The sequence below is a fragment of the Hemicordylus capensis genome, chromosome 6, assembly GCF_027244095.1.
Source record: "Hemicordylus capensis ecotype Gifberg chromosome 6, rHemCap1.1.pri, whole genome shotgun sequence".
NCBI lineage: Eukaryota > Metazoa > Chordata > Lepidosauria > Squamata > Cordylidae > Hemicordylus > Hemicordylus capensis.
Window position 1 is genome coordinate 31,614,164 of NC_069662.1, and position 24,228 is coordinate 31,638,391.

The window sequence follows — 24,228 nt, forward strand, 5'->3', positions numbered from 1 at the left end:
CAATCCCCCTGAAATTGGGGTGGTAGCCTCCAACCATTAGGCACTACCACCCCACCCCACTATTTTGGGGCAGATCCACTTTCTGCACCCAAACTGCCCCAAAGTCACTAAAACTTCAAAAATTCTCAAAAAATCACCCCTTTGTCCAAACCCCCTGAAATTGGGGTGGTAGCCTCCACCCATTAGGCACTACCACCACACCCCACTATTCTACCCCAGCCCCCACTTTCTGCCCCAATCTGCCCCAATCTGCCCCAAAGACATGAAATTTTCAGAAATTTACGAAAAATCAGCCCTTTGCCCAATCCCCCTGAAATTGGGGTGGTAGCCTGCACCCATTAGGCACTACCACCCCACCCCACTCCTTTTGCCCAGATCCCATGCTATGCCCCCGAACTGCCCCAAAGTCACTAAAACTTTAAAAAATTGCCAAAAATCAGAGGAAGGTCCAATCGACTTGAATTTTGGGTGGCAGGTAGAACACAAGGTCCCCTTTCAAACCAGCTATTTTTTGAGATCCGAACCGGTTCGGTTCGGATCCGAACCGGTTCGGATCCGAACCGAACCGGGGGGGTGGTTCGGCAAAACCAAAACCGAACCACCCTGGTCCGGTTCGGACCCGGTTCGGATCCGAACCGAACCGGGAGAACCGGTTTTATGCACATCCCTAGTGAAATTAGCTTTCAGTCTACCTTATAATTACTGAGACACTTGAGTCATTCCTCCACCTCCCATTTTCAGCTGAAAATCATGAGAATTAGAGCAATAAGGGGGTGTATCCAAAAATGACCTAACATATTTGTTAATGTGGAAGTGAAGGGGCTGGCTAGAACTGTTTTCAGAACTGGAGATATAAATTAGTCTGTTGTTCATCCTAGCCTGGCATTGCTATCTTGGATGTGTAGATTCTATATATTATTCTGTCACTGTAAGACAGAATATTAGAAAGAAAGACAGGGTATTTTCTAGACAGATGAATCATATGTGAATGTTCCAAATAATTTTGCTAGTTATTGAAACTTATCTTTGTTTCCCTCAAAACTCCTTAGATGTTGGCCTGAACAAGAAAAGCTATTAAGTTCATTTTGATTTATTTTAGTGCTACCTTAGAAATGTGAGATCTTAGAAAATTCACTTGCTTTATTAAAAGAAAATGTTTTGCTGCTTTCAGAATTCCTCAAACATTTGCCAGGAAATGCCACATTCTTAAAATATCCTTTTGGGTAAAATTGAGTGGTAGCTGAGGACTGGATGGCAGATGGGCAGCAAGGAAGATGTTATACCAGTCACCAGCAAATGAGTGGGATCGATGTTGTTCTTTTTGTATAACCCTGAGATCTACCAGTCAGAGCCAGGTGCAAAACAGTTCAGGGGACGAAACCAATTATCAGCTATACCCCATGAGCTATAGGCTTGGATTATTTGCATATGCAAGGACAGCTCTGTAACTGACTTACTGCAGATCAGTGATTTTATCTCCTGAATTCAGGATGAGGAAGAACCTGCTGCTGTTAAACTATTGGGAGTCAGATTCCTTTGCTCATCTATGGCACATCATCCCACAATCTGTCATTAGACCCTAATTTGCCTTTTTTCCAACTCCTGCTTGCTTGAAATATATTTTCATTTGGAGAATCCTTTGATCATTTATCTCCTGAGGCCTCCAAAAAGATTCCTTATCCTCATTTCCTGCTTAAGGGTTTTCCAGGAGCATCTGGCTTGCTGCTCTGGCAGATAGGATGCTGGACTATAAGGTCCTTTGGCCTGAGTTTTATGTGGAAGGCTCTTCTTGTGTGTTTATGTTATGCCCTTAAGAAGAACATACATCTGGCAGAATGAATCCTTCTTTCAAAGTCATAGTACTCTTGGCATCCCTAGGATATCCAGGCATGAAACATGCTCTGGCAGAGCCTGTTCTGAAAAGGTCATGATTCTGTCTCTGTTGTTCCTTTTTCTGCTATGCCCAAAAGTGGTAGGAAAGAGGACACAGTATAAGTGCAGACTTGAACACTACTTCCCAGAAGGATACTATAAAGATGGAGACCTTGTTATTGGTGCACTTCTATCACAGTACCTGACATATGATATAGCAGAGAGCTTTAAGAGACAGCCCCCTCTTGCTTACTCTTTAGACGCCTAGTAAGTCTTTCTTTCTCTTGGAATGTGTTCAAGGTATTGCATGACAGACTGTGGATTGCTCTCTGTCTTATTTCAAATCTATTTCATTCATGTCAGCAAAATAATGCATTTCATTGTCTGCAAATATATGTTAAAATATGTGAATTTTAATGATTCAGTTGGTTTAGGGTGGGGGTCAGGAACGGCATTGCCTATACTATGCGGAGACTGTCTTTGTTAATGCATCCTGTGTCTTGAGTGAGCTAGCATGGGTTGTCACTCTTGCATGGAGTTCGCACATATTTCCAGGAATAAAAGGGATTGCAAAAAAGTGCAACCTGTGTTGGGAGCTGGCAGGGATTTCAGGAGCAGGAACAAAGCATATGACTATTTCTTCTGGAATTCTAGCAATACTAGCCTTAACTATGATAATAAAAATGCATTTCCTCTTTGTTTTGTATGTTATCTCATAAACAAACTACTCTCTGTTTCAAAAGAGGTTTACACAATAAAGGTATACTTGTCCAAGGGTCATAACTACCCAAAGCACACTGTTGAGTGACAAATAATATGTTGAATGAGCCTTACGCAAGAGTAACTTGTATGGGACATAAAGGCCTCCTGCCTAAGAAATAGAACTCTAGATGTACATATCAGGCAGTATACAAATATGATAGATAAATAAATAGATCTTATGCATGATGAACTAACTGTGTGGTTCTTTGGATCCCAGCTAATGCTATATATAGATGCCCTCCTGGTTGTATTTTTCTGGATAAATGCAACCCCTAGCAGTTGGTTAAAAAATGCATTTGAACCGAGTTTCCACTTCACATTACAGTTGAGCCATGATCTCACCATTCCTTAATGCCTTTAAGCAAGTATCTCTCTGTGGAGCTCTATTGCATTGCATTTAGATCCCTCCCTTTTTCTGAGGAGCGCAGGGCATATTGGGGAGACCCCTGGAGCCGGGAGGCGGCTTTTCGCCTCCCGGCCAGGGATCCACTCATGAGTAGGCGTGGCATGAAGGCGTGCCGTGGCTACTCACGTTCACAAACAGCAAGTTTGCTGGAGCGCTCGCTCTGCAAACCTGCTTTTTACCAGGTGTTCTTGAGCGGGTTACCCACACAAGAACCACGGGGCTCAGCTGCGAGCCTGGTGGTTCTTACGATCAACAAAAATCAGGCTAGCCTCTGCTAGCCTGATTTTTGTTAATCGTGAGAATCGCCCCTATGTATTTTATTATTACTTAATTCTTTTCATGATGTTGTCATTAATCTTTAAACTAAAATTTGTATTGTGGAGAAAGCAAGAGTCTCCATCCTCTGTGCACAGGGGCGTATCTAGGGTAGGGCAGGCAGGGTGCGTGCCCCGGGCGCCACTTGAAGGGGGGCGCAATTTGGACAGGGGGCACAATTTAAGTGCTTGCCCTAGGCACTATTTTCCCTAGATATGCCTCTGACTGTGCATTAAAAGTTTTAATTCTCATTGCAGTCCCCTGACTCGTAACTATCAACATGTCTTGGCTTTGGTCTATGCCATAGAGGAGATTAACAAAAATCCCAATCTGCTGCCTAACATCACTCTGGGATTTCACATCCATGAAAACTATTTCAGTGAAAGGAAAACATATGAATGTTCCTTAAGTATACTTTCAGGAAGAGACAGAACAACTCCCAACTATACCTGCAGGAAGCCCAAGAAGCTCATTGCTACTATTGGAGGGTTAAAGTCCATATCAACCATTCAGATGGCAAATATCTTAGGCATCTACAAAATACCACAGGTGTGTATGTTGGAAGAGCTTTTTAGAAGATTACATCATTTATAGGGTTTTTTTGGTTATAGATGGCCTCACAGAGGCTATTTGAGCATGCACGGTGGTCATTTTTTTGTGGCCAAAAAAATGGCTGCCACACATGGTCAAATGGTCCCTGCGAGGCCCTAGGCCTTGCCAGGCCTTGCCAGGCCTTGCCGAAGCCATTTGAGCATGCATGATGACCTCCAAAATGGCCACCGTGCTGATCTTTGCAGGCCCAAATGGGCCCAAAAATTAGCCCGGGATGGACTGTGGCGATGAATTAAGAGGCTGGTGGGGGGAGGGGGAACATTTGCATACACTGCCCCCCCTCAGCCTTTAGGAAGCCCCCAGAAGGGGCCACAGGGGATTTTTTTTAACTTTAAAAAAAGAATTTGCGAACCCCACCCCCGGACCAAACCGAATGGGAGGGTTTGGGGGTGGGGGTGCTCGACCAAACTGGCCCGGTCAGGTTTGGGTGCAACTTGCACCTGAACTGAATTGGGCCAGCCAGTTCCATGCACATTCCTAGTGGGAGGAAGATGCCATTTATAAAATATACATCAGGTGGTGGGGTTGTTGGAAAGTTGTGACAACTTGTAACAAGGAAGAGAGTATTGCTTGAAATGTAATGTAAACATCAATGCTTGTGCTTCTATTTTATACACATGGTACTGATAATGCAATAGCATAAAATGAATTAAAAGCACATTAAAAACAAGAAACCCACACTAAAATTAAAAGGCATTTTTCAAAAGCCTGGATGAACAAGTAGGTTTTCACTTGGCATGTAAAAGTTGCTGCTCCTATACTTTGGAATGTGCTCCCTATTGAAATAAGAGCCTTGCTATCTCTGGCAACTTTTAAAAAGGCACTGAAGATGCATTTAATCACCCAGGCTTTTAGTTAGATTTATAATTTAATTTTTTTTAATATTGGGTTTTAAAATTTTTTAATGTTCTAAATGATTTTTATTGTTAATTAACTGATTTGATGTTTTAAATGGTTTTAATTGTAAACCACCCCAAGATACATGTTTTGGGCAGTATAGAAATATTTTAAATTTTAAAATTAATAAATAATAAAAGAGCATAGTGATGGATCCAGGTAAGCCTCACTGGGGAGGCTATTCCATATATGGGGAACCACCACTGAAAGGGCCTTCTCTCTAGTAGCGGCTTGCCTTCACTTCATTTCTCAGGGGCCTTTGCAGCAACGCCTCAGAAAAATAAGATATTTTTTCATGTGGAGACATATGGGGCAAGGCACTTTTTCTTCAAAATGGAGTCATGTTTCAGACATTTACATTCTAGCTACCATTCACATGCCTTGTTATTTCCAGAATCCAATTGGAATATTGTAAAGCATTCTATGTGGGGCTGCCTTTTGAAGGGTGTTCAGAAGCATTCATTGGCCCCAAATGCAGCAGTGTGGGTCTTACTCTGTCCTGCCTGACAGAGCACATTATTCCAAAGTATTGTAAGAGATGGAGCATAGTAGGCTGCCATTTTCACTGGCTTCCGTTTTGTTTTTGGCCCAGTTCAAAGAGCCAGTGCGGACCTTTAAAATTCTCCCCTCTGCTGCCCCACCACCTGAGGTGGGACAAGTAGCAACACGTGAGAAGGCCTTCTCAGTGATTTCCCACAGCTATGGAATTTCCTTTCCTGGAAGGCCCCCTTCTTTTCTTCCTCTTTGGACTTCTAGCCAATGGTAAAGATCTTTCTGTTTCAAAAGGCAATTGGAGATTTGGTAGTTTGTCTGCTACTATTTGCTTCTGCATGTATGTTTATTGCTTGTTGAGATGTTCTTGTTCAACTCCGCTCCACCCCGTCTGACTTTTTTAGACTTTGTTAATTTTAGAGTTTATTCTTCGTATTTTTTGAGTTATTCGCCTTGATGATAGAAAGTGATAGCAACTTTTCCCTTCATGTGTCAAACTCTTCTTTACAATCAATAGGAAGGATGTAAAGTAAGGTAAAGTGTGCCGTCAAGTCAATTTCGACTCCTGGCACCCACGGAGCCCTGTGGTTTTCTTTGGTAGAATACAGGAGGGGTTTACCATTGCCTCTTCCCGCATAGTATGAGATGATGCCTTTCAGCATCTTCCTATATCGCTGCTGCCCAATATAGGTATTTCCCATAGTCTGGGAAACATACCAGTGGGCATTTGAACTGGGAACCTTTTAGTTAAACATTTCCCCGCTGTGCCTCTTAAGGTGACTTAGTAAGGATGTAGGGAAAGTAAATTAGCAAGGAACTGTGGGATAGTTGAGAAGTGATTCTCAGTGGAAAAGGTAACTAGCTGAATTTTCCTTTCATTTTAGATTAGCTATGGGTCACCTGGTGCTGCCTTCAGCGATAAAACCCTTTCCCCGTTTTTGTACCACACTGCCCCAAATGAAGTACTTCAGACCGTAGGAATAACCAGACTGGTGTTATACTTTGGCTGGACCTGGATTGGCGTCATAGCTTCTGGCAATGCAGAAGGTGAAAATTTTATCCTGAACTTGAAGAAGGAATTTGTTCAGAAGGGGATATGCATTGCATTCATGGAAATGCTTGCCAAAAGGCCCACTGATGAGATAAAATGGAAAATAAAAGAGAAAATGTCCTCCTGCAATATCATTGTTCTCTATGGAGCTACAGATTTTCTCATTTGGGTAAAGATATCTCTTGAAAGCTATGCCATCTCTGGAAAGGTTTTAATCACCACCTGCCAATGGGACTTTCAGTCTAGTGTAACTTCTTTACATTTGGGATTTTCTTCATTCCATGGTACCTTGTCTTTTACATTGCATACAAGTGAAATATTGGGATTTCGAGAGTTTCTTCAGTCCATAAGGCTTAGCAAATACCCAGATGATATTTTCATGAAGTATTTCTGGATGGCTGCCTTCCACTGTTTCATTCCATCTATAGATTCAGGCAGCATGTTCTGGCCACTGTGTACAGGAAATGAGAGGATGCAAGATTTGCCTAGCTTTAAACTGGAGTTTCAAACATTGGGCTTGAGCTACAATATCTACAAAGCAGTTTATGCTATTGCAAGAGCTTTACATGAAGCACATTCATCCAGATACATCTTGAAGCATCTGGATGATAGCCCAAGACACATGATGTACAGTATTAAACCTTGGAAGGTACTGAAATGATTTGCTCCCACTTGTTTATATTTATGAGCACAGCAGGTCATGGTGTTCCTCTTTATTCATATACAGTTATCCAGCTCTATCCATGTTAACAAAGAAATCTGTTGATTAAAGTGTATTAGTGGAAAGCAATGATAATGACTGGCTAATGAACAGGGAAAAATTCCACTCCTGCAGATAATTCACTTGCTTTCAGCACAGGGCCCTCATCATGGGAGGTCGGCTGCCCGCCACCATAGTTTTTTGTGGTTGCAGTCTTAACCTCCCCTGTGCAATGCAATTTAATGCAGGCATAAATGTTTCCTTTGTATTGGATAGGGACAGCTTAAAAGGGTGCACCAAACCCCTACTGTAATGAGAAACCAAGCCCTTTGGGAAAGGAGGTCTTTGGTGGAGAGTTCGTTTTTCCAGTGTACCAGAGATTTCCTGAGCTGCAGTCTCTTTACCTCTCTCTTTTTCTTCTCCCTGTTCACTGTCACGGGCCATAGAGTTTGAAGGGAAGAGGATTTGGGGCTGGGGTGGTGGGAAACTAAAAACTCTTGGATTCTCTTTGGGACAAGGCATTATAATCTCTCAAAGGTAGTGATACATTAAAGCATCTTAAAGCTTGGATCTGGTCCCAAACCTACTGTGCATCGTTGCCATCTCAGAAGAGATGGCAAAAAGAGCCAGCGTGGTATAGTGGCTAGAGTGCTGGACTAGGACCGCGGAGACCTGAGTTCAAATCCCCATTCAGCCATGAGACTTGCTGGGTGACTCTGGGCCAGTCCAGGGGAGTATCTAGGGTAGGGCAGGCAGGGCACGTGCCCCGGGCGCTTGAACGGGGGCACCATTTTTAAAAATTAATTATTTTTAAAGGCTGCCAAAAACAAAATGGCCACAGTGCCTGCTCAGATGGCCTCTGTGAGGCCCTAGGCCATGCCAGGCCTTGCAGAGGTCATTTGAGCATGCACGGAGGCCATTTTGTATTCAGCAGCCATTTTTTAAAAAAAGGTTATTTTTTAAAATGGCCACTGCACATGCTCAAATGGTCCCTGTGAGGCCCTAGAGGCCAGCAGGGGGAGGGCAGACCCCACACAGCCTTTAGGAAGCCCCCTGAAGTGGCTACAGGTAATTTTTTTAAAATAATAATAATAATACAATATAAGGCACTGTACACATATTCAGATTGGCACTATGGCACACATATTCAGATTGGCACTATGTACAGAGAATCAGGGTTTGTGAATAATGAGCTAAAGTTTATGAGCTAGGATTGTATTCATTTGCTCTTACTTTGCTTCTTGTGATAAGTGAATTAAATGTGATGTCTTAATAATATGGTTATTAATGGTGAGTTTGTCTTTGAATCAGTGTGAAATCCTTAGTATTAAGGCCCACAGGGAGTTTCTTGCTCTCTTTCTCTCATTTTAACTGTCTTTCTGAAAGACTAGAATATATTCCAAGCAGTGACACAGTTTACTCTGCATATCCTTTAATTATTTTCAGAGTATCTGGGAAAAGTCAAATTCTCCATTGATTTTTAGAACTTATGTAATGGTGATGCTACAATACATAGTAGAGAATTAGACAGGCACTTCTGTTTAGTTTTCCAAGAACACCTCCACATAGTATTTGGGTATTTGATGAGCCCCAGCATACTGAAATTTGTAGTTCTCCAGCATTTTTTGAGCTGGCTACGTCCACTGCTAAATAGTTTTTGAAATATTAAAAGATTAACGAGCTTGACTTGTATTTTACAGCTGATATTATGGTGAAGTTATCTGAAAGATGGGTGTCAGATATTTGGACAAGGGGCACAATTTCAGTGTTTGCCCTAGGCGCTATTTTCCCTAGATATGCCTCTGGGCCAGTCACTTCTCTTTCAGCCTAACCTTCTTTACAGGGTTGTTGCGAGGAGAAACCTAAGTATGTAGTGCACCGCTCTGGGCTCCCTGGAGGAAGAGCGGGATATAAAATGTAAATAAAATAAAATAAAAATAAATAAATAAATCTCTGCTGCCAATAATGTAAAGTTCCAAGTTGTGAATTTTCACAGTTTTCACATTCTTGACAAAGTTTCAGTATTTATTTATTTATATATTTATTTATTAGATTTATATACCACCCTTCCAAAATGGCTCAGGGAGGTCACAAGGCGGGGAACCCCATGGTGTCCATAGCCATGCTCTGATTGAACACAAGGCGGGCCCAGCCCTATTCAAGCCATTTCTAGCCTGGGACCATAGAGAACACTCTTTGGTGTTATAGCTTTTTAAATGGCATGCATATTAATGATATGCAAACTGGATTGATTGATTGATTGATTGATTGATTGATTGATTGATTGATACATCATGTGCAACTTGGGTTCTGTGAGGTTCTAATTAAGTTGTCCTTTTGATCTTATAGCTTCTTATGTATGTTAATGATACATAACAATGTGCATGTTTCTCCCCCCCACACACATAAACTCCACAAAGAAGGCCCTGCTGTCCCACTAAAATACCTCCCCCCACTGAAACACAGTACTCTTGCAGCCCTCACAAATCTATGAATCTAAGACAAGACTTAGATTGAGAACTTCTGTGAAAGTTTTAATAATACAGAAAGCTGCCTTAGGCCAAATCAGATAATTGGTCCATCTAGTTCAGTCTACACAGACTGGCAGCGGCATCTCCAGGGTTGCAGGCAGGAATCCCTCTCAGCCCTATCTTGGAGAAGCCAGAGAGGGAACTTGAAACCTAGATGCTCTTCCCAGAGTAGATCCTTCCCCTAAGGGGAATATCTTACAGTGCTCACACATCAAGAGGCTATTCACATGATTGTAGAAAATCAGGCTAGCCTCCGCTAGCATGTTTTTCTACAATCATGAGAACCACCGGGCTCAGCTGCGAGCCCTGTGGTTCTTGAGCGGGTAACCCGCTCAAGTAGCCCACCCCTTAAACCGGGTTTGCGTAGCAAGTGCTCCATGAACCCGGTTTTTGGTATCGTGAGTAGCTGCGCCGTGGCTCTGCCCCTTGGCTACTCATGAGTAGACCCCTGTAGGGAGGCTGAAAATCAGCCTCCTGGCTTGGGGGTCTCCCCAGTATGCCCTGCACGCTCATGCAGGGCATACTGCAGCTTCCAGGGGCCACGCGGCCGCCAAACTCCCCAGCTCCCGCCGGCTCCGTCACAGAGCTGGCAGTTGTGTGGGCAACCACCCAGGGCTTCCACCCTGCTCATCTGCCGGGAGAGCGGGCTTAACCCGCTCTCCCTGCTTAGCTTTACAAACCGGTTCTCACTAACTGTGAGACCTGGCTCCAAGTCAGGAGCCAGGTCAGGAGCCAGCCCACATACTTTTACAAACCGGGTCTCACTAATCGTGAGACCTGGCTCCAAGTCTCCCAATCATATGCAACCAGGGCAGATCTTGCTTAGTTAAGGGGGAAATTCATGCTTGCTGCACAAGACCTGCATGTGAAAAACTCTATAGCAGTGGACATAGAACATAGGAAGCTGCCATATACTGAGTCAGAACATTGGTCCATCTAGCTCAGTATTATCTACACAGACTGGCAGCAGCTTCTCCAGGGTTGCAGGCAGGGATCTCTCTCAGCCCTATCTAGGAGAAGCCAGGGAGGGAATTTGGAACCTTCTACTCTTCCCAGGGGGCCTCCATCTCCTAAGGGGAATATCTCACAGTGCTCACACCTCTAGTCTCCCATTCGTATGCAACCAAGGTGGTTAATGGACAGGGAAATGTTAATGAACAAGGAAATAATCCCAAATGCTATATGGGGTTATTAAAAAGGAGGTTCTGTGACAAATTATATTATATTAAGAATATGAGTAATATTTAAACACTGTTTGCTTATTTAATTTACTGTGCTACTTAGCTCCATCATTTTCTGAAGGGAGTCCACCACAACATCACTTCTACAGAGGAAATATTTTTTGATGAGAATAGGGAATCAGCAGCTGGGTATGACATACTGAACTGGATGGTCCTAAAGAATAGAACTTTCATTAACAGGAAGGTTGGGAGCATCATTCCACATCATGCATCAAGAGAACCCTTATTCTTCATAAATTCATCAGCAATTATTTGGCACAACCATTTTAATAAGGTAATAAGGACCCTAATATAATAATAGTTTCCTTGAACTCACAGAGTACACCCTACTATTCATGAGCAAGTTCATTTTTCAGTAAGTCATAACTTTAGTGTGTGTGTGTGTGTGTGTGTGTGTGTGTGTGTGTGTGTGTTTTCCTGATCCTGGCTGCATTTTCATTGCTTTGGGTCAAATTTTCTTTTCTAGGAGAAATATCAGTGTTTAAAAACTGGAGGTGTCTGCTCTGCAGCTATAAATAAGAAAATATACACTTAAAGTATAAAAAAAGGAAATGTTCATAATTATAAAGCTTGTCAATAAGATTTGACTTTTACAGTTAAAAGCATGTTTAATGCAGACTGACGTTTTAGCTTTCCGATGAATAGGTTTTGCTGATCTTCTCAATTGAGGATGTGTCATGTGGATCATATTGCAAAACTGACCTTGCTTATATTTGCAAGAAACACTGCTGCTTGCTTTTGCCATAAGTTGCATATATTTATTAAATTATCTAGGTTCCACAATCTACATGCACTAAGAGCTGTCTTCCAGGGTACCAAAAGATCACCATAGAAGGGAAACCAGTCTGTTGCTTTGCTTGTTTTCCATGCCCAGAAGGAAGATTTTCAAATCACAAAGGTAAGAATCTTGATCCATACATGAAATTTGCCAAAGCAGGGGCTTCATTATTTTGTGTGTCATGCAACACTGCAAGACTACATGTTCTTTATATGCAAATAGATTTCAGTAGCTTTTGAAAATAGAACTGAGGTGGGGGGAGCAGCTCCTTGTCACAATGGAATACTAATCTCAGTTAGATTATCTATATACTTAATTCTCTAAGCCAGATGCATGGGGATGCGTGGCAGAAATCACATGCGGGGCGGAACTCTCGCAAGAGTTCCACACACGCATAAGGAGATGGCCAGGTGGTGGGCAGAGCCATGCCGACTGACTGGAGGAGGTGGTGGCAGCGAGTGGTCAGCCAGAGAAGCCAGCGGTGGGCTGCCTCGCCCGCCCGCCAGGGGGAGGAGGTCGTGGCCTGGCCTGGGCCGGCCGCAGGGAGAAGATGGTGGGAGGAGGTGGCGGGCTCGCCGGGCTGGCTTTCTGGCCGGCCCACAAGCCAGAAAGCATGGCGTGGAGGGGGAGAGGAAATCGGCCGGCCGGCCGGCCCACCAAAAAGATGGAGCCGCGCTGCTGAGAGGAACCTGGCTGGGCAGGTGGCAGACCTTTGCCATGCCCAGTGGGGAAGGGAAAGGTGAGAGGAGGTGGGCAGCCGAGCCACACCACCGAGAGGAGCCCAGCTGGGTGGGCGCCGGAGCCGTGACGTGCCCGGCCGGCCAGCAGGGAAAGAAAGAGCAGCAACAAACTAGCGGGGCAGATGCTGTGCGCTGGGTCTGCTAGTTTAATATAATTGTCTAATGATACGAGTTTCAATAGAACCCACTGAGGGCATGCACACAAGCAGCCCTACCTGGTGCAGCCCCACAGGGTGGCCCAAGTATTTTACTTGCATCAATTACTGAGCTGGAAGGGCGGTCTGCCTCAGTTTCCAGTCGTCTGCATGCTCAGGCTGCCTGCAGCCCAAATCCAGGTGGCAAGAGGGGGAATCCCCCAATGCACTGCACAGTGCATCATGGATGCCAGAAGACTTCCTCCTCTGGCTCCCAGCTCGGCCGCTTGCCATGGCACCAATGATGGGCAAGTGGCTGAGATGAGGTAGGGCAAGTGGCAGAGATGGGCAAGTGGCAGAGATGAGGTAGGCAGGGAGATCATGTGTGGAGACCAGGAATGTAGTGAAGGGGGGACGAGTAGGGATCAAGTGCTGGTACTTCTAGGCTTCTTCTCTGGTACTTCTAAGGAGGAGATCTGGTCTTGAGGCAGCAAGCATGACTTGCCCCCTTAACTAAGCAGGGTCCCCCTTGGTTGCATATGAATGGAAGACTTGATGTGTGAGCACTGTAAGTTATTTCCCTCAGGGGATGGAGCCACTCTGGGAAGAGCATCTAGGTTGCAAGTTAATTCCCTGGCATCTCCAAGATAGGGCTGAGAGAGATTCCTGCCTGCAACTTTGGAGAAGCCGCTGCCAGCCTGTGAAGACAATACTGAGCTAGATAGACCAATGGTCTTCTCTGGCTGTTGGGTGGACTGGGCATGGCCATGGGGGCTGTCATGGAGAGTGCCTGAACTTCTGAATTTACAACTAGATCATTGGTGGGGAGACAGGCAGGAGCCTGAATACCCATGCACTCTCCCCACCAAGGTCATGAGAATGACCTCATTGTGGGCAAAAAGGCATATAAATCACATTTAACATATTAGAGCTATGGAAAAGAGTGATAGACCTGATTTAGCTCCACTTTTTCAATAGGTATCAGCCAGCCTTTCCTCCTATGCCCCAATCCTTAATAGCTTTTCTATAAAGAGTACAGACTACTGGTTTTGCTTTTTGTTTTGTTGTTGTTAATATATAGATTTCTTCCCTTCAGATGCAGATCACTGTGAGAAATGTCTGGAAGATCAGTATCCAAATCCCAGTAAAGACAACTGTATTCCAAAGCCTATCATATTCTTGTCCTTTCGTGAACCTTTGGGGATTGGTATATCTTCTGTAGCTGGGTCCCTTTTTCTAATCACAGCTTTGGTATTAGGCACGTTTGTTAAGTATCATGACACTCCCATCGTCAAAGCCAGTAACCGGAATCTTACCTACATTCTCCTCATATCACTGATGCTCTGCTTCCTGTGCTCCTTGCTATTCGTTGGCCAGCCTGGGTCAGTGACTTGCCTTCTCCGACAAACTGCTTTTGGAATCATCTTCTCTGCCTCTGTCTCTTGTGTGCTGGCCAAGACTGTCACTGTGGTTCTGGCTTTCATGGTCACCAAGCCTGGAAACAGGGTGCGGAAATTGGTTGGAATAAAATTGACAAGCTCCATCATTATTTCCTGTACCGTTACTCAAGTTGTCATTTGTATCATCTGGCTTGGGTCTTCTCCTCCATTTCCTGATTTTGACATGAAATCTGAGGCCAACCACATAATTCTTAAATGTAATGAAGGGGCCACCCCCATGTTCTACATTGTCCTTGGTTACATGGGGTTTCTCGCTATTGTCAGCTTTACTATGGCCTTTCTAGCCAGGAGGCTGCCTGATGCTTTCAATGAAGCCAAGTTTATAACCTTCAGTATGCTGATGTTTTGCAGTGTGTGGATATCATTTATTCCCACCTACCTAAGCACCAGTGGGAAATACATGGTGGCTGTAGAAGTCTTCTCTATTTTAGCCTCCAGTGCTGCCTTGCTCGGTTGCATCTTTTCCCCCAAATGTTATGTCATTGTAGTGAGGCCTGACAGGAACACAAGAAATAAGCTACTAAAGAAAGTGAATTCAGGTATAAAGAAGTTGTGAGATGACTGTGTGCCTTTCCTTTTTAAATTGCAAGAAATAAGCAATTTAAATGGAAGGATTTCAACTGAGGTTAATTTTTGGCATTGAGGAATGAACACGGTTTTATTTCATGTAGGACTGAATGCATAGGCAATGTGGCTGGTCTGGAATTTGGGAGCCCAATTTTCAGTAGTCCCAGGCAGGCAGAAATGATTGGATTAAGCTGGTCTTCCATTCACAAGCATTAATTAACTCATTTGCTAAGTGGGTTTTGCCTTCTTTTGCATTTGAATGGGTGCCTACATGTGTGTACTGTCTGCTGTGAGGTATTCCCCTTAGGGAATGGGCCCCAGCTCAGAGGCAGAGCATCTGCTTTGCTTACAGAAGGTACTGGGTTTAATCCCTGACATCTCTAGGTAGGGCTGGGAAAGAATCCTGTCTGGAACCTTCAAAAGCTGCTCCCAGTCAGTGTGAATACTGAGCTAGATGGACCAATGACCTGACTTGGTTTAAGGCAGCTTCCTATGTTCGTATGACTGGAAGCTTACTAAGATGAGATGCATGGGTGCTGTGGACACATTCCCCATTAATAGGCCATAGTTATGCAGCTCTGAGTGAGTTATATACTCATAACTGGTCAGTTTCAGACAAACTAGGCTCTCTGCATACAAATAAACATTTAGATTCAATAAGAAAATTGAAGTAAGATGACTCATCAGGATATGAACTGTCACATTACCCTAAGGTCCAAACTAGACATTATGCCTATTGCTTGATTGGGGCCTGTTTGTTTGTAAATGTTAGCAACCATGTGGGACTGTAATCTGGGTCATTCACACAGCAAGGTTGAAAGATTAAAGTGCCCTTCCCCTTCTCCCTTACACAATCACAATATGGAGCAATCGCACAATGGCATATCATGTAGTTTGACCTTGTTTGACCTCATGTAGTCAAGACTCTCCACACAAGCAGTGAGCTTTGACCCACTCTCCACGCAGAAGATCCATTGGTGAGCCCTGGACAGCTGGATCAGCCACCCACATGATTACGGGCTCTGTCACAGAGCTTGTTAGGGCTGCAGGGATCGGTTAGGGCTGTTAGGGCTGCCAGGTGCCCAGAAGTCCCAGAATACCCTGCATGAGTACATGGTATTCAGAGAGAGTAAAACAGTGGTATATATGCTCATAACCTCCATACTTGATTACTTTAATGCACTCTGTGTGGGGCTGTCTTTGTACAGAGTCCAGAACCTACAGTTAGTGCACAACATGGCAGCCATACTGGTCTCTGGGATAACTCGAAGGGACCATATAGCACCAATCTCAAAATAATGGCACTGGCTAGCCATATGTTTCAGAGCAAAATACAAAGTGCTTTATATTACCTACAAAGCCCTTAATGGCTTGGGTCAAGGGTATGTAAGAGAGTGCCTCCCTTTTCATCAACCTTCCTGCTTATTAAAATAATACTAGCCAACCCCGCACAGAGCATCTGTGCGGCACTTTGGGGCCGGCTGTTTTCCCCTATCTCTTCCTCCTGCCCCGTCTCTCCTCTCTTCCCCTTCCCTCCGGCCCCACGCTCTCCAACCCTCCTCCCCTCCCATTCCTCCCCACATACAGAGCCTAGGAGGGCAGCCAAGAAGGGCCCCACCGCCACCGTTTTTCCTTGCCCCCGTCCTCCTGCCGCTGCTGCTGCCTTTCTCTCCCCGCACCTGCCGCCACCGTTCTATCCCCCCACCCGTGGCTTGCCACTGCCTTTCTCTCCCACCGCCTGCCTCCACCTTTCTCTCCCCCTGCCTGCTGCCAGCCGCTGCCTTTATTTCCCCCCTCCTCCACCCTCCAGCCGGCCACCGCCGGCCCTCTTCTCCTCCTCAGTCCTCACTTTGGAACTCTCGCAGCATGTCGCGAGAGTTCCGCCGCCAAATCCTGGGCACACATGTCCCAAGAGAATTAAATATACAGATGGGGAGGTCAGGTTACAGCTACCACTGGCTTGTCGGGAGGCTGTTTGGGACTGGTCCTTTTCTGTGGCTGCCCTAGAAGCGCTGGAATGCACTCCCTGTCAAAATCAGAGCTTCTCCATCTCTGGCTGTTTGTTTAAAAGACACTTGAGACACACCTGTTTTTTCGGGGAGGGGAGTGTTCAGGTTGTTTTTTAATTAATTGATTTTAAATCATAAAATTGTTCTAATCATTTTATCCTGTTTTATATTTGTAGTATTTTAACTTATGTACACCGCCTAGAGATGCACATGCCAGGTGGTATATAAACATGATAAATTAATTAATTAATTAATGTTCAACATTGTTTAAAGCAAAAGGAAATGCTTATATTCATGCTAGGAATTCACAAAATCATTTCTGAGTGGCGAACATACAAGAAACAGACATTCATCATAACCCCCCCCTTCATCTATAAAATCCCATTGCCTCTTAGAATATAAACAAAAATAAATGCAATTAAACTATATTTAGACTCACAGTGGGAATTTTGGATTCTGCCATTTGGGATGTCTGGATTTTGCCATTAGACTTTAATAACTTTATCTCTTCACTTCTTTAAAAAATATCCTAATTAATTCCCAAGTGATGAATGCAGACCTTTTGGTACCTACAATAAAGTAGAGGTGAAGTGTGCCACCAAGTCGGTGTCGACTCCTGGTGACCACAGAGCCCTGTGGTTGTCTTTGGTAGAATAAAGGAGGGGTTTACCATTGTCATCTCCCGCCCAGTGTGCGATTATGCCTCTCAGCATCTTCCTATATTGCTGCTGCCTGATATAGGTGTACCAGCAGGGATTTGAACCAGCAACCTCTGACTTGCTAGTCAAGTCATTTCCCCGCTGTGCCAATAGGTGGCTCTTAAAAAGGGTATAAACCTTCATGCAAGTCAACATTTTCAAGGGATTTTCAAGGGAGAGAGAATTTTGCCTGTAGGGTGCAATTTATTTTTAAATCTGAAACCCAGTCCTTGATTCCTGAACAGAAAACACTGTTACACAGATCTAAGAAAGCCTTGAGTTTACTCTTGTCACATTCAAATTTCAAAAATTTGATGCATCTGATGCAGATACAAATAGGTGGGGACTCACCATAGGTTTTTAGTTTTCAACTCCATCTCAGGCATAATTGGTCAGAAGCAAATAAAATATCCAGGTAGAATGGTGTCAACCATCAACAATCTTACTTCACCTAGATCTTAGTGCATGGAGGATTCAGGTATTGTCAATACAAAGGGAAGAAGACAGTCTTCTGAATTCATGGTAAGTGGTTGCAATATTTGCTCAGTATAGTGTTGTGTGGTATATGTAAGCAGAAGCATTCAAAAATAAGGGGCATCTTTTGGGGTCTTCTGGGATGTTCTGGAATTAAAAAAAATATTATTCTTCAATAAAAACAAATACTACAGGGAATCTTAAAATAAGTATTTTCATTCAGCCTAAATAAATGCAATCCTACCTTGTCTCACAATAACGTAAATAATGTGAAAATATAAGATGATTATTAACTGCCTCAAACTAAGTCAGATACAGGATGTCCCCAACTTACAAAAGGGTCGTGTTCCAAAACTTTGTTTGTGAAATATGCATAACTTGGAACACGTTGAGCCTTTTCTCATGATCAGTGAGAAGGGCTTGGTGTCAGGCAGCAGTAAAGGCAGCAAAAGCTTGCTTTCCTTGCAGACGGCTGCCAGGGCTGGAGAAGTCAGGATGCACAATCCTGTGTGCCCAGAGGGTCCGATTCCCCACCCCGAAGCATGGAGGTTTGGGGGCTCTGATGTGTTGTCCCAGGCCCCAGAAGTCTCAGAATGCACACACAAGCACTTAGCCCAAGTTAATGGCACCTTCGTGCTTTTAACTCTGGCTACATGTAGGCTTTCTAAGCAGGTTTAGCACTGTGCCACTGCCAGGAGCTTTTTGCCTCTTGGTGTTTCACACATGCAGCCAAGAGGGAACTTGGCTAGCTTAGCAAGGTCTTGGCTCCACGTATGAACAGCCTCGTATAGTTCCAAGAGCAACAACTTGTTTGTAAGATTGAGGACATAATGTTAATATGTTATGGAGCTTTGTTTGTAAGTATGGATGTTGGTAAGCTGAAGATCTGTTACTTGGGGAATTCCTTATAAGTTTTATGTATGGTGAAAAGTAGCTGTGCTATAGTCTATAACATATTTTCACATTATATTTCCTGTATTTCCAGACATAGATGTGACCTATTAGGCTGCAATAATGTAATGGTAATATAATGTGAAATGTAATAATATATGGCACTTAAAATAATCATTTAAGTGGCATCTGGCCAGAAGGGTTTAGCTGGCCATTTCTGTATTTCAGGCACTGGACGTGTGGTCTGATTCAGCAAAGCTTTTCTCACGTTTTTGTTACATGTCCTTTTGTTTTCTGTCTGAATACAAGGGTATGCAGTTCCTCAGGTTCTGATAAATGACATAGGTAGATAAGAAGTTAAGGGAATTGTTAGACTATTCAACTATGTCATGAAAAACCAATCATTATGACCACATATAATGGTAATATTTTTGCTTCAAGGAAGCAAAAATATGTCAAGATAGGATTGGTCTAATAAAACCTGCCTTGCTTTAGGAAAATGGTTTTGTTTTGTTGCCTAACTTGCCTCGTTGATTATATATATGTTGAACTAATTCCTTAAGGTTCTCCACACAAAGAGTGCATGGGGCATTCTGGCGGACACCCCGACTCCCACCCCCCGCATTCTCATGGGGAGTGCCCAGCAAGTGCACGGGGCATTCTGGGAAGATCCCCGACGCCGGAAGGCTGATCGGAAGCCTCCCGATCAGGGGTCTCCCCATGAGTCACTGTGGCACAGAGTCGCTCCACAGCGATACACGATTGGAGAAATGGTGTTAGCAGACTGCTTGCTCCACTAACCTCATTTAAAGGGGGGGATTAAGCCGGCATGCCACTGGGAGCTGAGTGACTCCCGGCGGTTCATGTGCATGGTGGAAACCGAGCTGGGCTCCCTTAGCCTGGTTTCCACTGCACGTGAGAATAGTTTTAGTCTCCTTATCTTAACTATACTGGCACTACTGTGCCATTTCCCTTTACTGTTGCATTTTACAGTTCCTTAAACAACCCTGAAGGGCAAACCATGGATTATACAGCATGGACAAATCAGACGGTGGTCAAAGAATTCATCCTCCTGGGGTTTGAGGATATCCATGAGTTTGAGATCCTTCTCTTCCTGGTGTTTCTAGTGATCTACATTGTGACCATGGCTGGGAACCTTCTGATCCTTGCTTTAGTTGCAACTAATCAACACCTTCACACACCCATGTACGTCTTCCTTGGGAATTTGTCTTGTTTAGAGACCTGCTATATCTCAACTATTTTGCCCAGGATGCTGGACAGTTTCCTAACTGGGAACCAAGCCATACTGGTGAACTTGTGTTTCATACAATTATATTTCTTTGGGGGCTTAGCTACTGCAGAATGCTATCTCCTTGCTGTCATGTCATATGATCGGTATCTAGCAATATGCAAGCCATTGCATTATGCAATGCTAATGGATATCAGATCTTGCCTGCAGCTCTCAAGTGGCTCTTGGGTCATTGGGTTCCTTGTTAATTCTTTAACCACCTATTTCATGACACAGCTAACATTCTGTGGGCCAAACGTTATTGACCATTTCTTCTGTGATTTCATGCCACTTCTTCAGCTGTCTTGCAGCAATACCCTCAAGACACAGCTACTGATATTTATACTGTCTGCTCTGTTTGGATTGCTGCCTTTTCTTTTAACCCTCATGTCATATGGTCACATCATTAAAACCATTCTAAATCTGCCATCTGCTGGAATGAGGAAGAAGGCATTTTCCACCTGTTCATCACATCTCATTGTAGTTACACTCTTTTATGGAACAATAGTCTTTGTGTATGTGCTACCAAAAAACAGCACACTTCGGGATCTTAACAAAGCCCTCTCTATCTTCTACACTGTCTTGATCCCCTTAGTGAATCCGTTTGTATACAGCCTGAGAAATAAAGACATCAAACAAGCTTTGAGAAAAGCTGTCAGACCTTTTGTTGATTAATCAAAAGCAGGGATTCACAGCTTTGGACCTCCTGCAGATCCTACAACTCCCATCATATCTAACCATTTGTTACTGTGGCTGGGATAGTGGGAGCTATTGTCCAAAAATAGCTGGAGGGTCAAAATCGTGCAGCCCTGATTCAAAAGTATCGCCAGATGCCTTCTCATTGTATATAGAACAGCATCCAGACTAAGTTACTCAACAGTACTACCCAATAGATATAGTCACTCCATATGATTACTTAATTTCAATGGCTCACTTGCTTCACAGTGTAATGTGGTTGGTTCAGAACTGCCCCTGGAGCTGCAGGTGTCCTGTACTGTTTTGGAACAGCACTGTTTTGCTACCACTTACAATTGCACAATCACAGTTGCATGATGCTGAATCCATTGGAAAGAATGGACTTTCTGGATGACCCAGATTGTGCTGCACAATGTCAGCCAATAGTACTACTGAGGAATACTTTAGCCTTTAAGTAATCAGAAACACTAACATATTAATTTAGTGTAATGTCCTGTTAATTGAATGCATTTGACTTACATTTATGAAGGTCAATAATCTTTAATATCACAGTCTTCAAGCACATTTGAGAATGGACTCCAGTTCTAAAGTAGGAACTCTTCCGGTAAAGATTTTTAGGGCTGCTCCCAAGGCAATGGCTATCATTGTCATCCCTTGCTTCCAGAGAAAACTACTTCACCTCAGTTTGAAACACAATACGGATTATATGCACCATGATTTGATCCACCAAGGTAATTATTACATTTTTATGACAACAGTGCAGTAGTGCACACAAGTGGATCCCTATACATGAATCAATGTCTGTTGTTTTGCATAATTAACACCTGACCTCGGCATGCTTGAGAGGGAGAGGCAGATAAGGGGTTTATCCCACATATCTGCAGGTTGGAGTGGCCAGAAATGACCTCATAGGTCATTTTTGGCTGCCATTTTTGGGGGAGAAGCCATTTTATGGTTAGGGGGCTTTGAGACGGGGGCATCCTTGGACTCCCCAAGGCCTGCAGAGTACTTCAAAGTAGGGCACTTCATTTGGCCCATTTTAATGTTTTGGGGGCACTTTTTTGTTTCTTTTTTGTCTAGGAACTGAACCCCCATGATCCCATAGCCTCATTATCCATGGTTATGTTACCCATGGTTATATGCGCAAACAGATTCCCTGTGGATAATGAGGTACAGCTGTATGTACAACTTCACCAGTAATTCTAAGCCAGGCCTGCTCAACGTTGCCCAACCCCACAGTTTTTGGACTACAACTCCTATAATGCCTATCCACACTGGTCAATAGCCAGGGATTGTGGGTGTTGTAGTCCAATATATGCAAGTGGGCAAAAGCTGGGTAGCCCTGCTCTAAGCACAAGCCATGGCCAGCTTGAATAGCTCCTTAGATTCTGAAACACCACTGTCTAATAACATTTCTTAGCACATGGGATTCCACTTCCCTTTTTGCTCCATTTCCCTTTGTGTGAGTGACACTTCCATATGAATTGAAACATATCATGTAGTGCTGGTCTTCTTGGAGCTAGAATCATCATGTCCATAGAGGTTTCCCCTCTCTACCTATGTAAATAATTTTCAAAATGAATACTTCCTAGAGTGTGAGTTATCTTACAGTGGACAGCCCACACATCTATTAGACCAGATTTCTTCATTTGAAGTGAAATTCAAACTGGATTAAATACAAACATCCATGGCCATTTTTCAGTAGTAAGCAATAACATTCATGAACTATTCATTTTCCTGGCAGCTAGGAGACCATTAAGCCAACGTGGTCCTGTTCAAGAGAAAAGGTGGTTATTCTGAATATTGGTTGAACTTTTGTCCAGAAATTTATCTGGGGCATGCTTAGACAATGACTCTTTTTTTTTTTTTTTACAACAGTGTGCATTATTTATGAAATACTTGATTATTCAATAATATTAAATGTTTATTACATTGAGTTTCTATCTGGCTGTTATCTCAGATTTGTCATAAGATACATAAGATGTTTAGAGATACCTTGGGAATATTGAAAATTTCCAAAATACTTGGAAATTCACAACCAACTTGGAAATTCACAAACTGTCACAAACACACACACCCCAATTTCAATATTAAACATGCCAAAAGGAAAACCAACAATGCATCCATTTATGCATTATACATTAGACTTTCTTAGCAATTAGGTTTTTTCCAGCTAGTGAGGGAAGATCATCCCCCCCCGCCATTTCTCCTTGTTGCAGTTTTAGTTAATTAAATATATGTCATCAATTCCTTAGACACCTACATTTCCATGCACATGTGGCATCAGTTCAGGTTAGAAGGTATAAAAGCACAGAACTGGAGTGTTTATTCCTTTGCAAATCTATAAGGCCATGTTATCCTTTCAGTACACTGCAGTTTCTTTTAATGCTATAAGCATGCTGTACTCAAGGGAATCAAGAATATCTCACAAACGCAAGCAATTGTGCTCCTTGAACAAATGGTTGGAAATTGCAATACAAGAAGCAGTATCTGCATCCTATTGGACATAAGGATAGCATTATTTTCAGTGAGGTATGTTAACACAGAAACCAGAACATTTCAGTGTCTTTTAATATTAAGCATTATAATAACATGGGCCATAGGCCTAACAGAAGAGAGGTCTACTACTCTAGAAATGTGTTTGAAGGGCCATGTTTCACTGTCACTCAGCTTCTGTGATGTTTTTGTTTTTGTTTTGAATACTTCATTTGAAATTAATGCTAAAAGCTGACTTCTTATGGGCTAATTTTTTCAAACACTGGTCATGTGGCACTCACTGCTCACTTGTCTTCTATCCATTAGTAGAATGCATAGAAGCATTCATCTGGAGGCTGCTGATACATGCAGAACTCAGAGGAAATTTACCTTTAGCAGGCCGGCTTTGAGCAGGCCTTGGGTGCTCTCCAAGGCATGGTGAAAGCTACAGTGGGTTGATGCTGCATGGCCACCCAGTGGTCTTTACATGTCTATCTCTGGGTACCATCCACTGGTTAAAGGTAGTACAAGCAGTGCCACCATTGTCATGAGAACCAGAGATAAGTGCTGGAAAGAACATTGTGTGTTAGTCCCATAATATTACCTAAGCAATGGGAAGCTAATACAAATGGTCCCATAGCAGCTGCCTTATACCAAGTCAGACCCATTGGTCCATCTAGCTCAGAATTATCTACACAGACCGGCAGCAGCTTCTCCAAGGTTTCAGGCAGGAGTTTCTGTCTGCCCTATCTTCAAGAAGTCAGGGAGGAAACTTGGAATCTTCTGCATGCAAGCATATAGATGCTTTCCCCAAAGCGGGCTCATCCCCTGAGTGGAATATTTTACAGTGCTCACACATGTAGTCTCCCATTCAAATGCAGACCAGGGTGGACCTTGCATAGCAAAGGGGGACAATGCATGCTTGCTTCCACAAGACCAGCTCTCTTCCCAGCTAAGAGAGAGTATGATTGCTCTGTAAAGACTAAATTCAGTGCTGAAAAGTGAAGATTTGCCAACTGCAGCAAGAAGTTACTTTTTCAAAACTGGGTTCTTTTCTCTCCCAATCCTTCATAAATATGAAATATGATTATTTATGTACAAAGAACACTTGTCTTATTTTTCAATTGAGCTCAGTCAAT

At 43.4% G+C, this 24,228-nt stretch overlaps 2 protein-coding genes across 2 annotated transcripts; both read left to right on the top strand.

Annotated features, from left to right (window-relative positions):
• The first annotated feature begins 1,927 nt into the window (after positions 1–1,927).
• Positions 1,928–14,547, top strand: LOC128331201 (vomeronasal type-2 receptor 26-like). The gene is made up of 5 exons (XM_053264552.1): positions 1,928–2,139; positions 3,613–3,904; positions 6,241–7,056; positions 11,654–11,777; positions 13,628–14,547. Exons 1-5 carry the CDS (start codon positions 1,928–1,930, stop codon positions 14,545–14,547), a joined length of 2,364 nt encoding a protein of 787 aa, XP_053120527.1.
• Positions 14,548–19,651: 5,104 nt separating this feature from the next.
• LOC128331202 (olfactory receptor 6B1-like) lies at positions 19,652–20,593 on the top strand. Its single transcript, XM_053264553.1, has one exon. It carries the CDS (start codon positions 19,652–19,654, stop codon positions 20,591–20,593), a length of 942 nt encoding a protein of 313 aa, XP_053120528.1.
• Positions 20,594–24,228: the final 3,635 nt, after the last annotated feature.